The sequence below is a fragment of the Temnothorax nylanderi genome, unplaced genomic scaffold, assembly GCF_030848795.1.
Source record: "Temnothorax nylanderi isolate EJ_2023f unplaced genomic scaffold, tnyl_v1.0 TNYL_tig0047_pilon, whole genome shotgun sequence".
Classification (NCBI taxonomy): domain Eukaryota; kingdom Metazoa; phylum Arthropoda; class Insecta; order Hymenoptera; family Formicidae; genus Temnothorax; species Temnothorax nylanderi.
This window is the reverse complement of record NW_027249109.1, coordinates 769,778-786,656: the sequence shown is the minus strand read 5'-3', so window position 1 is coordinate 786,656 and position 16,879 is coordinate 769,778. Positions and strand designations below refer to the sequence as shown.

The window sequence follows — 16,879 nt, the reverse complement described above, 5'->3', positions numbered from 1 at the left end:
CGAAAACGAAAAGTTCATCAATTTGCAGCAACATATATATGCGGACATGTGCAGACATCGATTTCTAACAGAAAAACAATCAACATTAATCTCTTTCTCTCTCCCTCATACTTTTTTTTTATTCAAACCAATTCTTTGATTCTAATAAATCTTAAAATAGATGTAAGTTGTAAGTAAAGATAATAAAAATTAACTCATCTTAAAACTTAATTTTTCATAATTAATTAAACATTTTTTGACAAAATCAAAGGGCAAATCAATAAATTTGTATTGGTTCGTGTAAAACTGTTATACAAACCAATACATTACTAATTGTAAATAATATGGAGCGTTTACACAGACAAACGTGACAAATTTCTGCGATTGCGAGTCACGAATCATCAATCGCACATAATTAGCTTTAGACACGGCGTGCGTGTATTATCATTTCGGAGAATTTACTGCGATATCACAGTATCAATCACGCTCACGCGTGTACATCGGAATGCCAACACGTTCTCGATATCTCCGAGTATTAATACATCGAACGAAAATCCCTCAGCGGCAATTCGCGTCGCGCTAGGGTCAAAGCAAGCTCGCCGCTGCAACAGCGAGCGAAGGGTCGGCAAGCAAGGGGGTCGACGAAAGTGCGAGACAAATTGAGCCCGGGCTTTGTAAGACGCGGCCTAGGCCGCGGAACGCGAACTCGCCCGTCGTGTCGCACAGGGACAAGAGGATGCCCGGGGCGAAGGGGCCGAGGGCCCCCCGCGCTTCCGGTGCGTCGTAATAGCGCTGCACAAAACGGAGGGAAAAGGGATTCCTGAGCGCAGGAATTTCGCGGCAATTCCGTCGCCGCGACGAACCGCGCCGCGCGCCGTCGCGTCCACGAAGATTCTCTTCTTCCCTGACTAGAGTGGAAGAAGGGGGATTACACAATGAAATATATTTCTCCGGTCTTTCGCGCGCGAACACGTCGTCGGCGCACCCTCGCTAAATATAAGCCCGCCACCTCGCACCGGCAAAGTCCCACAAATCACAATGCCGCACAAAAAAACAACGCGGAGAGAGAAAAGATCTCCCGCGTCGGATCCATTAGGTCAACTCTTCCCTACCGCCCCTATATATCTCACCTTGCTGGAGAAAGAGAGAGAGAGAGAGAGAGAGAGAGAGAGAAAGAGAGAGAGAGAATTACGACAGACGATCGGGATCATTCTATAATACCACTCAAGATAAGCATTTTAAGCGCCAAACGGATAAGCACGCCTGCTGCCTCTCGAGGAAAATAAGCTCGCCAAAGTTCAATTGGATTCCACTCTCGTTGCCGATCACGCAGATCTATTTCTCTCCCTTGGGTGCAAGGCCAGATAATTTATACGATACCTACTCTGAACCGGGTCCGATCGTTTAAACTTTTTCGCTTTTCGACCCAAATTGGAATACAATATTGAACAACAACACACACAACGGCACTTTATATTGAGACATACGAGATTCTCAAAACGAGTAAAAACCTTGCAAAACTTAAAACGTTAAGAATTTTTATTTTTAAAGTTACTCATTGAATTCAGCAATCAAATTCATCGCGCGAGTTTTAAAATTAAATATATTTGTTACACTAATCGCATTTCATTATAATCAAGTATTTGTTACGATTTTCTTATTTCTCGACGATAAAAATGTTTACGGAAATAATAAAATTCGTAACTGTGAGTAAATATGAAACGTACATCTGCAATAGATCGTAGCAGTGGATAAAACTTGATCGATCGGATGTAACGCGTCGGGCAACGAGAGTCCGATGAAAGAGAAATACAATTACATTCCAATTAACGTCTGAAATCGGAGTGGCTCCGAGACACCTATCCGCGATATATATCACTAACGATCGCTCAATGTAAAACTTAACGAACCCAGCAAAATGGAAACTTTTATTCGCAGATTTATCATTGGGATATACACTCGCTAACTCTACGTACGTAAACTCTGCGAAGGTATGAAAATATAATATCACGTCACGCTTGCGAAACTCTTCTCTTACATGATAATTTATAATAGATAATAATAAATAAGTTGCTTTGATAAACATAAAATGATATTTTGCAAGTGCGTAAAAATTGCTTTTTTTTATGAAAGTGGACTAAAGCCGGTATTCATAGTCGGATCTTATTTCAAGACCGTCTTAAGTAATGTCTTAAGTTGCTAATGCGGTCATTTGATTGGCTGGATGGAGTCTTAAGACTGCCTTTGACCAGACTTAAGACGATCTTAGATATAAGATTCGACTATGAATACCGCCCTAAGTGTATTCTCAAAGCTTAAAAAGTTATATTTAAATAGATTTTATAAACTTCTGTCCAACGAATTTATATATAATTGCAAACATATGATATTACTGATATATAACAAATTTTGTAAACTCTGAACACGGTAATAGCCACGATTAATTTGAGTACAACTCAAATTAATGCACATGAGTTGCACTTGAGTACAATTCAAATTAATCGTGGCTATTACCGTATTCAGAGTCTACAATGTTATATACTAGTAATATCATATGTTTGCAATTATATATAAATTCGTTGTGTACAGAATTTTACAAAATCTATTTAAATATAACTTTTTAAAAGGCTTTGAAAATATAGTTAGGCCACTTTCGTTTAAAAAAAAAAAGCAATTGTTATGCACATGAGTTGCACTTGCATCGACATATTTCCGTTACAATAATCATCATAAACGACAGCGCGTCCTTTTGAGAGCGAGAAACTCGGGCATAACCCTTTTTACGCACACTGAAAAAAACGATGATACGAGCTTAATGGTGTCGCGGGTCAAAAACCATTAGAGCCAGTGGGTCGTGTGCGATGCACGTGTCAGACATGTGTGTGACTATGTGACTATGTAGACTGCAACGTTTAAATGCATCTTGTTTTAAAGGTACTACTTTTTTTATGAGAATCTTACTTTTTATCAGATAGAAACGTTAAATAAATTGTGAGGCAAGTGTAACGTATAATTTTAATTTACCTTGTAATAAAATTTATACATATATATATATACATATATATTAGAATTTAATAATTATTTTATAAATTGTTCAACAAATTATCTTAACGATATTGTAAGGACCGTTAATTTTATTAAATTGCAATGAGAGCATCGTTATAAGTATCTCAAAATTAAATTACTAACCTACTTTAAATCCACACATAGTTAAAATCTCCAAAACTAAATCGCAATTTTAACGTTAAAAATTAGAAGATTACCACGGCTACTGTTGCCAAAGATTATCTTGAATTATTCCTTATAAATATTTAACATCAACTTTGATGTAAAATTTAAATTCAAAACACGGAGTTTTCTCTCCACTGAGATTAATCTCGTTACATGCTGATCTTATTAATTTGATCTATCACACACGTAATACGTACTATGCTCTCAGCGGAAGGGTGATTCTGATGTCCGGAAGGCCTATTTCCTTGCAGCAGCGCCTCGAGACTCTCGATATACTCGATAGCGTTCCGCAATATCTCCACTTTCGGTAAACGTTGGTTGGGGTTGTTGCTCGTTCTCCTCTTGAGCACCTCAAAGGCCTCGTTGACCTGTAATAGAAATTACATAATTAACCACACGCGTCGCCGACTGCATGAATAATACACACGGCAATACAGCGCGCGTTGCAGAGGGAGGGAGTCGTGCAAAATAATATCGCGTTTATCCGTCAGCAGAATTTCTTAAAACTGCCGAATACGCGAAACATCCGACACGAAATATTCATTTTATTATGTGTGAAAAGTTCGTTGTGTATATGTCGCATTTTTACTTTACTCAACTCTTCTTCATATTGCGTATGCAGACACGCGGGCATCGGATTTCAAACGACTCTCAACAAGATTTAACACTTAGGCCCATCCTCGAAACGTTATTCGTCATTCGAATCGTCCAAAGCAGCGCTTAGTCGACGATCACTTCGTGTACGCAGATGTTTTCCTTCCGTCAGCGCGTTCTCTTTGAGGTTGTTTACTTCAAAAACACGATTCGTGCATGATGTGCTTTAAGTAATTATAAGCAGACTGGTCAAAACAGTAACGTGTATATTCAGTAAACGAAAAATGCGATTTAAATGCACGTCACGACTGATTTACCCCCCATTTCGAACGCAACATATACGTTTTTCGAAAGAAACACGATGAAAACCTCTACGTATTATCAGAGAAAAAAGAAAAAAAGATTTAGCGAATTGCTTTTCGAATTGAACTTATTAAATTGGCACGCCGCCATTGTATTCGGCACGTTATCAGTCCTTTATAAAAGCACGAAATGAAGAACACACGTGTCGTTCCTGGGATACGAGACATCTACGAAATGTGTGAAGCATGTGGCCTTAGAGGGTTAAGAGGCTGACCTTTCTCAAGCGCCGTCTCTCGCGCAAGGTGGCGGCTTTCCTTCGATCGACGGTGACCGTCTTCTTCTTGCAGGCCTTGCAGGCCCACAGGAGACACCTGCGCGGCCCATGCGGCGAGCCGGCGTCCAAAACGTGGGGATGGGGCACATGCTCAATCGACTCGCCCTCGTTCGCTTCGCTCGTCCCGTTGGTCTCGTTGGTCTCGTTGATCTCGTTAGCTTCGTCGGCGTCCGCGGAGCCGGACTCGAGGTCGGCCGAAGCGTCCGCCGATATCACTGACGAGGCGTCATCCGAATCGAGAGTGTACCGAGACTGCGACCTGAGAATCACGAATCTCTCTATATCCGACTAAATTACTGCCGGAAGAACGTGTTAAAAACAAGCAATCCTCATTTTTTATTGCCCCACTGAGGTATTATTGCTGTTTATCTCAGAATAAATTTCATTGTTGGATTATTTGTTATTTGATTAGTACATCGCAAAATATTATACAGAGATATTCAATTTTCGATAAAACGGTGCTTATCCTCGCGCGTATATGTATATACATACCGCGACATAAACTTCGTGTCGCGGAAGACGAGCTGTTGCGGCGCCGCGCGCTGAACGTGAAAGCCGCGCTGACTTACCGGACGCTGAAAGGCCCGGCATAGGTATTTAGTGAACGAATTCGCAGATTCTTGCCTTAATTATCCTTTAATTATCGCTGGCAGTTAATGATGGACGCAGGCGCGTCGGTCCGTCAGGAGGCGGTTTCCGCGATTGGACACGTTCCAGGTGGTCCCGCCGAGAATGTATTTCCTCGCCGCGAAAAGACGCCTCTCGTCTCGAGGGGGACGGTTGTATAAAGGCGAAACGCGAAGTGAACGAAGTGAAAATGATTTAATACGCGGTAAAGCCGTCATCAAGTCTTCATTGGAGATAATAACTCCCGTCTGTGGCTCGATTCGATCATGCGACAACTATAAACGTGTCGATCTCATTTAAACTGCATCGCAAAATACAAGAGTCAAAGAAAAGCAAAAAACCAACGGCAAAAAAAATTCAAACAAACTTGTTAGATAAGATGACACAAAATTGTAACAATTATTTTCGACTTTTAATTATTGTGAAGATATTAAGAAGATATCTTTCTACATGTTTTTGAAAATGTATATTTTTAATGAGAGTAATTATGACACAGCAGAGGAAAAGAGAAAGAGAGAGAGAAAGAGAGAGAGGGGGGAGGGAGGAAGGGATAGAGAGAGGGAAAGAGGGATAATACTATCTAAAGAAATATATTTCTGTATGCCAAACATATGCGAATACGAATTAAAATTCGCTATGGAACGAAGGTATATATACCGTTATGCTAATGCTATAATACTAATTCATAAAAGCGACATACCTATTGCAGCTCTACGCTTTGACAGTAAAACAGTGTTGAATAAATCTGATTTGGCTACGCCAAATCCAATAATGCCCCGATACTACAAAGGTAAAAGCCAAGAGAAGAGAAATGCATAAAAGATTGATCCTAGTACGCGATACAAAATGTAATAATCTGTAAAAAGGGCTGTATTTATACATAAATATAAACTAAAAAATAAGACTACCAACCTCATTTAATCATTTTATTAGGATAATTTGAAAGAAATTTAAAAAAGGATTTCGTATTATAAATATATGTATTTTTGTTGTATTATTGTGCTTAGTTCAACAAGGCATTCTTTTACACACGTATAATTTTAAGCTACGATAGCAGAATAATGGATAAAAAATAATAGAATAATGGCAAGTAGTAAGTAAGATTCCAATGATGATTGATTCCAATCACATGTCGAATGTCGCAAGGAAAACGATAAGAGAAATGAGGAAAATAGACAAGTCTTGAAGGGATGATCAATCTTGTCATATGGCGCAATGAAGATAATTAGTCATATTTTCGAGGGTATCCATCAGAGTAACTGAAGTTTTCAAACGCTAATTCATCAAATGTCATGTTCTTCTTACAAAAATCCAATACTTCAGGAAGAATAAAAGTATTAAATTTCAATTTTTCCGACGATATATTGTGGGCAATTTTATTCTAGAAAAATGCGATATAACTGCACTTAACTCTAACATTCCCCCCCCCCCCAAATGTAATAATATCAATTTTTTCAATCCTTAATCTAATAACATGGAATACCTGCATATGCAAATATGTCTGATTTACCCTATCGTCTTGAACTATAAAAATAATTCTTGTTTGCAATTTTAACTTAAAAACATGTCAAATAAAATGTGCAATACTGTAAAAAAGATAAGAAAAAGAAACAAACGACAGATAAGAAATTCCGAAGAGATCCTGGTTGTTATTGGTGAATTAAATTTCTAACGAAGTGTATATATTTTAACAGAACAATACAATTCAGAAATGTTCTTCGCAGAATATATACTCGAATATATGTGGCATTGTGGAACTGTATTTCATTGTCTTCGTGTGCTACAATTATTTCCGAAGTTACGCTTACATTTTATGAAACAACTAATACAGAGACGGAGGGAGGCAAGAAGAGAAAGACAAGCAAGATGCTATGAAGTTATGATGCACTGACAGAAACGGAAACCGGAACACACCGAAGAAATAAACCGAGTTAATCCTTAATAAGAATAACAGAACTTTATGCAGTGCTCGTAATACAAAATTACAAAATATTATATACATATACATATAAAGACATTTTTTTCCAAAACTAATTAATTAAGCTTATTTAAATAAAATATAATATCAATTTTACATGAATGTTTGTTAAAACTAGATTAATGGAATGTTTCGTAAAAAAAACCTATAAATTATCTTTATTGATTTACATTTTTTTGATAGCATAATTACTTGATCAATAGCATTATATAAAGAATATAATAATATTGATATACATGAAATCATATTACAAGATTTGTTGTAGCAAAATTTTATTTAAAATGCCCTTATATTGTTTTATTAATAAGCTGCAGTTACAGCCTAATTTTAAGCCTACCGAATAATACTAAAAATGTAACCTGGATAACAGCTCACCTAATTCGGTCGTTGCGATAATTCAACGAGCCGGCCGACGCCAAAACGTTGTTAGCGCCGATAATCCTTGCGCGGTCGTCCGTGTCCCTTCTGGTGACGTATCCCTGCAGATACTCGGATTCAGTCGGCGTGTAGACGCGCCGATATCGATGAGAATGATGAGGATGATGATGGTGGTGATGATGGTGATGCAAATGGTGACGGTAACCGTCGTAGGCCGATCTCGTGACCGCTTCGTAGGCGTAAGGCACCGTATCCGTCACGAAGGTCATCATCTCACGCGATCCGCGTCGTCGGAGAAAGCGCGCGACGTCACGTACCGGTCACTGTACTCGATCGCTTGAGGCAGCCCTCGAAGCACACCGATCCGTCCACGTGTTCACCCTCGAACACATCACGGACGAGACTGACGGAAACAATGCGAAATCACGCGTAGTTTAATTCAATTTTTCTCTGAGTGACATCACCTGCGTCTTGATCGCCGCGTTCTCCATCAAACAACCACTCGTCTGATTTCTTCAACTGTACTTCAACTATTGGGAAAAGATTTGATGTGGATAGAAATTGGCTGAGCGAAGATAACTAGCAGATATGATCTTTCGAGATGACAGTCCGGGTTGTAACGTAATCAAAAGTTAGCTGATTTGAAGACAAAGATGACCGACGCTGAAGGTCGTTTCACCTGTCGTAAAATCGCGACAGCGCCTTCTCTCTGCTTTCGCTCTGCTGTCGCGATGGCGGCTAATTTGCTTTTCTCTTTTTCTCTCCAGAAGGAATGATGAATCACTAATTCCGGTGAGGACACGAACGCATTCAATGGTTGATATTAACTCCTCCTTCAGGATTAACTTCTTCGTTAACTTTGCTGAGTCCAATGCACTTGGCCAATTCCGTCCAAAGTGCGGGATTTTCCGCTCTGATTCGCTAAAACCACTAAGATTCCACCTTCGCGCGTCGCTCGTTATTCTCAATTCACTCCTCTGTTCGCTGTTTTTCGACCATGCGGCGATCTTTGCATATTCTGCCCGACACAGCTCAGACTAATTCGGTCATGAATCGAGATAAAAGGCCGATTCTCGCGAGAAGAACGGAAATACTTTATGGATCTTACGAAACACAAGAGTCAAAACGCTTCGCGTCGATCGATTGCGCGCGTAATTCGAGATGTACGGCGCAAACGCACTTTCGTCTCGTGATCTATAAAGATCGCATAAGAATGGCGAGCCGCACTCTTCAACCACCGAAAAGATGTATTCCGAGAAAGATCACGCTATCGCGATGTCGCGAGTGTCTCGTGGAAGATTTTTGCCGGCGGAGAGAAAACTTCCGGCGGTTATCCGACCGATCGCCGTACCAGACGCGGACAGATCCGAAAACCTCGTAGTCGGAGATCAGAGTGAAGACTTTGGCATCCTCCTGGTAGTTATCGGTCCCTCCGCCACATGGCATCTCTTGACGCGCGCGAGCGCGTGTCGTTAAACTCGCTCGGTCGCTCGGGCACGCACACTCGCTCGCGTAGGAGACGCGTCGAGATTATTTTACGCGTTACATGTACGTCGTCGACGGTCACACCCAGGCTGACTATTTTTAAGGACGCCCAGCCAATCACGACCGGGGAAAATCGCCTTCGAACCCGGTGTCGCTCCGCCTCTGTGCTGTCATAGATGCACAAGTTTGGCAGGGACTCATCACGGGGTGTGGTTTAATCATTAATGAGAGTTAGATTCGTCGGACGGGAGCTTTCAGCCGCAGCAAAATCACCGACGAACGGCGCGGCGTCGGCTATTACGCGCGAGCCTGGGGTTTAAATCAACGTTGGTAGCACGGTGGTCCGAAAGCATAACAACCCGGACGAAGTGCTAATCGACTAAGGACTGCTATCACGAACATTAGTTGCGGTTAACTGAGATTTAAACGTTTCTCCGTTTCCCTTCCTTCTAGCCTCCTCTGGAGGAAGACGCTTGATCATCTATCGTGTTAACATTAACTAATGTTCATTCAGACATTTCTTTAGCAATGAAATTCAACATTGATTTATTATTAGCTAGATAACTCTTTTGAATTATTCCAAGTACCCTAACAGACAGCACCTAACGTTTGATAATAAAATAAAAACAGGTGTACAAATGTCATGAGTTTTCTTTATAATTATTATTGATATTATGATGTCTTTACAAGCCTTAAAATGAAGAAATAGTGGTAAAAAAGGCTCGATTTAAAAAGATCTTACACTTTGATTCATCACATTGAGTTATTGCCAGATAATGTAACATAAAATGCTTTGAGAAAGAACATATACCCCCGCCTAATTTTTAACATCTCGATAAATCGTAAGCTAAAACATTTCGATTTATCTCATAATTAATTACAAGATTCAATCTTTGATCGTTTTCTAATTTAACTGTGTCAATTGTATACGTATATACGTATTTCATCCGGATCCGACGATAGTTTCTGCGGATATTGCGGCTCGCCAGCAGTTTCTGGTACGTTCCAGCGTAGGATTTGAAAATGCTTAACTGGAACGTACCAGTTTATAGTCAGACACTAGCAAAAAGAAAAATTGTTCATTACAGCGGACCATGGTTTTTGACAGATATTCCAATACGCGCCCGATAGTCGATCCGATTTGCGGTCTGACTGAAGAGAGCGAGAGCGAGAGAGCGAGAGAGAGAGAGAGAGAGAGAGAGAGAGAGAGAGAGAGAGAGAGAGAGAGAAACCTATAGTCCATGGAACTGCACATATAGGGCGCCTATATAGATAGCCGCCGATTCGCCGGCTAGTTACGCAGATACGTAAACTTTATGTAAATCTAGTGGCGTCTGTCACATTTTATGCTCCGCGCTTTCACGGAATTAAAATAGATTATTGAGCGTCGAATAAAAGCTAAAATTACCCTGGCAGCGATCCAGACGCACGGAGATAGAAAACGGGGTGAAGTTTCAGCCTACCGAACATCGGTTCCGTCGAATACCGATCGCCACTACAATCTGCACTCACGCGTGTCCACGCGAAAACGGTGACGTTAAACGGCGGCGATCACGTTTTCCTCGGCGGAGCAACGATCGAACATCAGAAATCATAAGTCACGTCCCGCGTAAACGTATTCAGAATCCTACGGCGCGCGGCGTGCAGCGCGCTATATGTGCCGATTATAGGAAAACAAAAACAGTTCACGAGAACAAACTCCGATTAATCGGTGTTCCAGAGACACAGGTTTATTGACCTTTTACAATCCTACATATGTCGAGTTTGAATTAACATCACGATACTTCTGGTCTTTTGCATAGTTTTCCAAAGAATTGAAATGGTTTACAATTATAATCAACAAATTACATTTTTTAATATTACACAAAAAATAAATAAATATAATTATTATTGTTTCTAATTTATTGTTTATTATTTAATAAAAATAAATAAATAATAAAAATTCTTTTATTTGTTCTATTATATTTTTCTTTCCTATCATCTTTTCTATTATTTTTTTATTAAATCAATTTCAGAATATATAATGAAATATATACTTACTACTCTTCGCTCATTTATAAAACAATAAATAGGAAAAATAAATGGCTCATCAAGCATGATGAAATAAAAGATGATTTAATGACAATACGTTACGTACGTATTTTTACAGTATTATGTAATTGTCAATTCTGGAACCGATGTTAAATGGGATTATCTCGCTTTTTCAGCGAAGCAACGGTTGAATACTGAATCATGAGACGTCACTTGTCCAAACACACACGTTCGGAATCACTGTCCAGCATTTAATATGCTGGTCGCTCAGATTACAGGAGAATGGGCAGCGGTTCCGAATAAACGGTATTCGAGGAATATCCACGTTTATTGAGTATATATAAATTTAATCGACGATACTTATGTATTGTCGATAACTAATCCTCAAATATAAGAAAGGATCCTTTGAAAATGAACAAGAAAATAAGGTTTCGTTATTTGCATACGTGTAATTTTATTAACTTTATTAGAAGAAATTAAAAGCTGTTGATCAATTTATAATCAGGTTATAATTCAGTTGGTTGATATAATCGGTTCTATTAGGATTAAATATCAAGTTTTAGAGAGAAATTGCCAATAATTCCTATCTAAAGCCTCGTTCTGGAAAAATGCATCAAAGCGCATTATCGGGCATTGTTAATAAGGGACGCTTCGAAAGGAAACTAACGCCAATATATAGCCATCACGGCACCTATATCCGCGATACGGACTTTTATTAAAATCCCATCCGCACAATTCCGCGACCCTGGTACCTCTTGTCAGAAGAGACAAAGCCAATTATCGTTAAAAGCGGTTATTATCGGACGACGTTAGAAATCTCCGAGAGATGAGAGTACAAGCTTTCATTCCCGCCCGTAGACGATGCCGTGTACATCGCGGGTGTAAAGACGCGCCCTTACGACTCTCCGGCTCTTCGACTCTCGCAAACAACCCGGTGAGAAGCGGAGGCTCGGACTTCATTTCTCATTCGCTGTCGCAGCATCCGGTGGTACCTACATACCCGAAGGCACCCACGTAAACTCCCGCATTCCCGCATACTGTACAGGAGATGCACGCACACGCGCGCGCGCGCCCGTCGGCACATATGGATATGTAAACACGAATATATACACATACACAGGTACGTAGGGACGATGACAAGTGCACGCGTGCGCGCGCGCGCACTCGCAAGCACGGGGTAGTCCTCCCTTTTGCACCACGTCGTGGAACCTCGGCACGGCTTCGGATGTGCTCGTCTCGCCAGGGTCGAGAGGAGGAGAGAGCAAGAGGATCGCAAGGGGCAAAGAGTACAAACCCCGAGGAGCGAGACGCAAAACGGGTCACTCTCGCCTCCTTTCAGGATTCGGCTGGCTGGGATACCTACATCTGCCAAAGTTCACGGGAGGGCAATGCCTCGCCCACTTTTACGAGAACATCACCGGAACTATGTCTTAACCCTTTAACGCCAAGCACCCCACCTCCTTGCTCTCGGATTTTTGTTTTTCGAATCAGTTTTCTAGCATCTTTAAAAACTTAAGAGAGTAAATGAAAAAAAGTCGGAAAATTCTTGTTAGTAAATGGAAGATCAGAAAAGTTAGAAATTCTGGAAGCTTAAAAAGTTGGAATTTTTTTCCCTGAAAAGCTTTTTTCTCTAATGCCACTCGAAACGACCGTACAGAAAAAATTAGGGCCACTGAAATTTTCAGAGCACTTCTCCAAACGTATAACAATTCTCTTGTTTTAAACGTTCTTGCTAAATTTTTGCTCGATATCGGGAGATTACATTTTACATACTTAATGACTTCTCTTGTTCAATCAATCTCTCATTTCTCTTACTAAGAAACCTTAAAATAATCGGCTGCTTTCTCAGGATTTCTTTTCACAATTTTAATGCAAGACCAACTTCTTGCATTTCGATCTGCGCATTAAATCCGTAATATTTCCAATTAACTTAGAATTCCAAATTTTCTTGGAAATCTGGAATCAACGGCTTGAGAAACATCGGAGAAAGGTCCGTTGAGAAAATCGAGCGTAATGAAAAGTATGTACTAACAGGCTGCCTCGGCAGCCAAAGCTCCGATGTCCCTTCGCGCTGCGGCGTCGCGCGTCGCGCGTAGTTTCGGTGTAATCCGATGTGACTTCGTCAGCCGTCTTGAATTCTCTTCGACGTGTATCGGCCGGAGTGTTGCCTGGATGCCTTGGATGGTTTCAACGTCGAAGGACGTTACGACGATGCGACGGGTCGACGCGACGTCGCACAGATCTCTCCCGACTACCATCAGGAATAATCACGCAAGCGCCCGCACTCTCTCTCTCTCTCTCTCTCTCCCCGTCGATCAGGATAATTGCGATGTTAACTCAACACTTATTAAATAGTTGTCTTTATACACAGAATAATTCTCCTTAACAGGAGCGACGAATAACAAGCCACGGGCATCCATAGAACGGCCGAAATAGAATGACGAATGGGAAAAACGATTTGTCATCCCGCCACCGAAATCAAATAAGCCGAGAGACATCGAATCGTAAAATGTTACAACAAATAAAAGACTCGGGAAAATGATAAAGAGAAGCGAAACAATTCTGACTGTCGCTTTTATAGTAGATTAATTGATAATATTAGTCATCGATATATTCAGCGAACAGTAAATAAAAGAATCTCTCTCATTTAATCGATAACCAGGGATGTAGGGTAGATTTCATCTCAGCTTTTCTCATATGCTAGTTTTCCTACAAGCAATTTGAAATTTTATGCTGTCAATAAACTATTTTCAAATTAATTTTTTGGCGCAGTTGAGAATATCAAGATATAATCAAAATTTTATGTTCGTGCACTTACATTCTACTATTAGAGTAGGAAATGTCCTACGTTTCAAGCTGCACGATTATAACATGTCTCGGATTTAGGTTAATCCAATTTGCATTTTTCAAGAGTTTTAATATTAATAAAAAGTGCGAAATTACTTAGTATTAAAATTAAATTCATGATATTCATAGCAGAGATCTATTTTGTCAATAGCTCTAAATATTATCTAGATTTTATTTACCCAGAATGTTATAATAATTACGCGAGAGTGCTCCTTCTAATCAGAATAATTCTAACGTTAATCTCGAGGTATGTACAGCTTTATAGATAAATGATTTGAATGTTTAATTTACAATCGTGCGAAGTTTTTTACATCCAGAATTTGTTATAGCACTTAATATAAAATGTAATTAAATAGATGATAATATACTTTTTGGAATTATTTTTTATAATTATAAAATAAATTCCGAAAATCAGCATTCCGATTAAGTTTACAAAACATAATATTAAAATAATATCATGTTACAAAATGTTTAACATTATTAAATATACATAATTTTTAAAAAATACAATTTTACAAATAATCCATATTTTATAAAAGCATATTTGTGCAAGGCAATTAAGAATTTAATTATATTTATATTCATACGACAAATGTCAACAAAATAAAGATTTACATTCTAAAAATTCGCAATTTATTTTAATCAATCGCTTCATTAAATAAAAGTACTCCAACAAAAAAATTAGGATGTTATATAGTTTATCATGTGGCAACACAAAACTTTTGTTCGCTCGAAGCTCCATTTGTTTGGATTTCGGATTCTATACGTCGTCATTGACGCGTAGATAACTCCTCTCTTTCTCCTTTCTCTCTCTTCTACTTCTCTCCATCCCAAACAAGCCACGCATACGCGTCGCGCGGGTTTTACGTGTTTAGGCGCTTCTATCCGCTTTTAAAATAGAAACATATTGAATCTGTTAGTTTTAAGTTCAACATAAGTTTGTATCGTCTATCTTTAGTTAGTTTCAGTTTCTAAATTTTGTTTCTCTCGCCTTTATTTCCCCCGATGAGACCTCTCATGATTGATTCACAGAGTCAACGTTTTACATTAAGATCCATTGACTTATTGAATGTCACGTAGAGTATATAATACGACATAATTTCGCGAGAGACGTTACAACATGAATCATTTACTGCAAAAATAAGCTTTTTAAAAATAATTTAAAAATTTTTTTAACATAATCATTTTTCAATCAAAAGATTCTTACTTATCTAAATATCATAATTTTATTATTTTTAAATTATCATGCACAACTTATTTATTCATGCAATTATTTGAAATATCTCTTTTATTAAAATCTTTATATTTAAAATATTCACTCATCAATATACATATGTAGACAAATTTTACCACTTTTTGCATTAGATTTATGCAAAGTGTAAATGGTGCAATATTTCTAGTTATATTTGTTATTTATTTATGATCGATTTAGATATAACGTGCGGATACAACCTGCAAGATATTCAACGTATATTTCCTTATTTGTATACATTTCATCGCAGTTTCCTCGCTTCTGGTGTCACTCACTCACTCATAGATGATGTAGGTATATCGGAAATCCTGACATACAGAGCAACTTTATAATTTATGAGTAACGAGAAAATTGCTTTCTCGGAAAAGCTATCCGAATCGTGGCAAACTACGACGATCCGTCTCAGTCTCGTTTGCGTAAGGCGGCTGCATCATTTTCCGGTAGTCGGAAAGAGCTTTTATTGTCGCCTGTACTTAAATGCCGACATCGATATAGCGGTATTGCCGAACGTGTCCGCGTTCCATTAGGCTTTACAACTTTCGAGCCATAAAACCGAGAGAAACGTTCCCGTCGGCTGAGAAAAGGGCGACAGCTGATCGGCGGAGTGCCGGGTGCGTGTACCCTCACCGTTCGGTCCCCTGAAATGCATCGCACGTCTTGGGCAGAACGCACGTTTAATCCTACTGGGGATATCCAGGATATTGTCTCTGAGGGTCAGAGAAAAGATCTCTCTCTCTCTGCCGTACGTGCCTCAGCGCCTGTACAATATTTCGTAAAACGGAAGACGTCCCATCCGGCGAGGAAAAGTTTGCATAAGGGCGGGCAACGAGAAGTCTAATAACAGATTAGAGATTTTTCTAGCTTGACACGCCGATCTTACGTAGGATTTTTATTTGTATCGCCACGAGGTCGCGCCTCCCTTCTAAGGGAGGAACTTAAGACTCAGATATCTCATCTCCTTCTATTAACATATATTTATAGAACTCGTAGAGGGAGCAAAAATACAGCAGCAAAGACATTTTTCCAGCGCAAAAATCAAGCGAATAAAACTTAAAATTAATCATAAATTAAATCATAGATTTGTTTGACTTGATTTGTTTTAATCTGAAACATCGATCTCGAAAAACTTTCGTTTATATGACTATGAATAGCACTTTTTTGAAAGAATAAAAGCCAAATATCCTTTATTCTTAATTATAAAACTAATATGTGTAGGATATGAGAAAAGCGTGTTAAATAACAAACTGGAATAATAAAATAAGTTTTACTAACAATAAATTCTATCGTTACAATGCAAGAGAACAAAGCTAATAAATTGTGTTATAATTAACCGAAGATTATGCACGATTGATATTATGCGGGTCTTCATCTACTTTACTCTTCTATTAAAATAAAAAACGATATTTTAAAATGCACGTGTACTTCTTTAAACTATAGATACCAAAAGATAAACACGTAACTAAATCACAGTGTAAATTTTTAATTAAAGGCTTACAATAAATTTAGCATCCTAAGATCGTTCTCTTCAACTAATTTCAAGAATCTTTCCTTGAGGGAATTTAAATCTGAAAAATTAATTGGCAAACATTTTAAAGTCAACTAATCTACTCGAACCCCACAGAAATTTATACTTAAAATGTAATGAGCTAAAACTATAGCATTTTCTACTTTAAAATACATGATATTTATTTTTATTGTTATAATCGAAAATGTTTGCAGACAACCGGTCCAGAAAGATCGTATTCATCAGCCGTAGACTACAATTGTGTTTAGCCAATAGTGAACACGCGTGTCGACACGTCGATACGTTTAAAGAGTTTGCTGTGACCGCTGTAAGTTT

The 16,879-nt window shown here is 38.8% G+C and overlaps 1 protein-coding gene across 1 annotated transcript in view; it reads right to left on the bottom strand.

The window, feature by feature from the left end:
• The window catches only part of Nau (myogenic-determination protein nautilus), a 63,524-nt gene extending 54,426 nt beyond the window's left edge, over positions 1-9,098 (bottom strand). The window contains exons 1-3 of the mRNA XM_071705741.1: positions 7,422-9,098; positions 4,382-4,700; positions 3,408-3,578 (exon numbers count right to left, since the gene is read on the bottom strand). Coding sequence (XP_071561842.1) covers positions 3,408-3,578; positions 4,382-4,700; positions 7,422-7,696 — 765 coding nt within the window. The 5' untranslated portion in view covers positions 7,697-9,098. The remainder of the gene's footprint in view (positions 1-3,407; positions 3,579-4,381; positions 4,701-7,421) is intronic.
• Between the last annotated feature and the right edge of the window lie 7,781 nt (positions 9,099-16,879).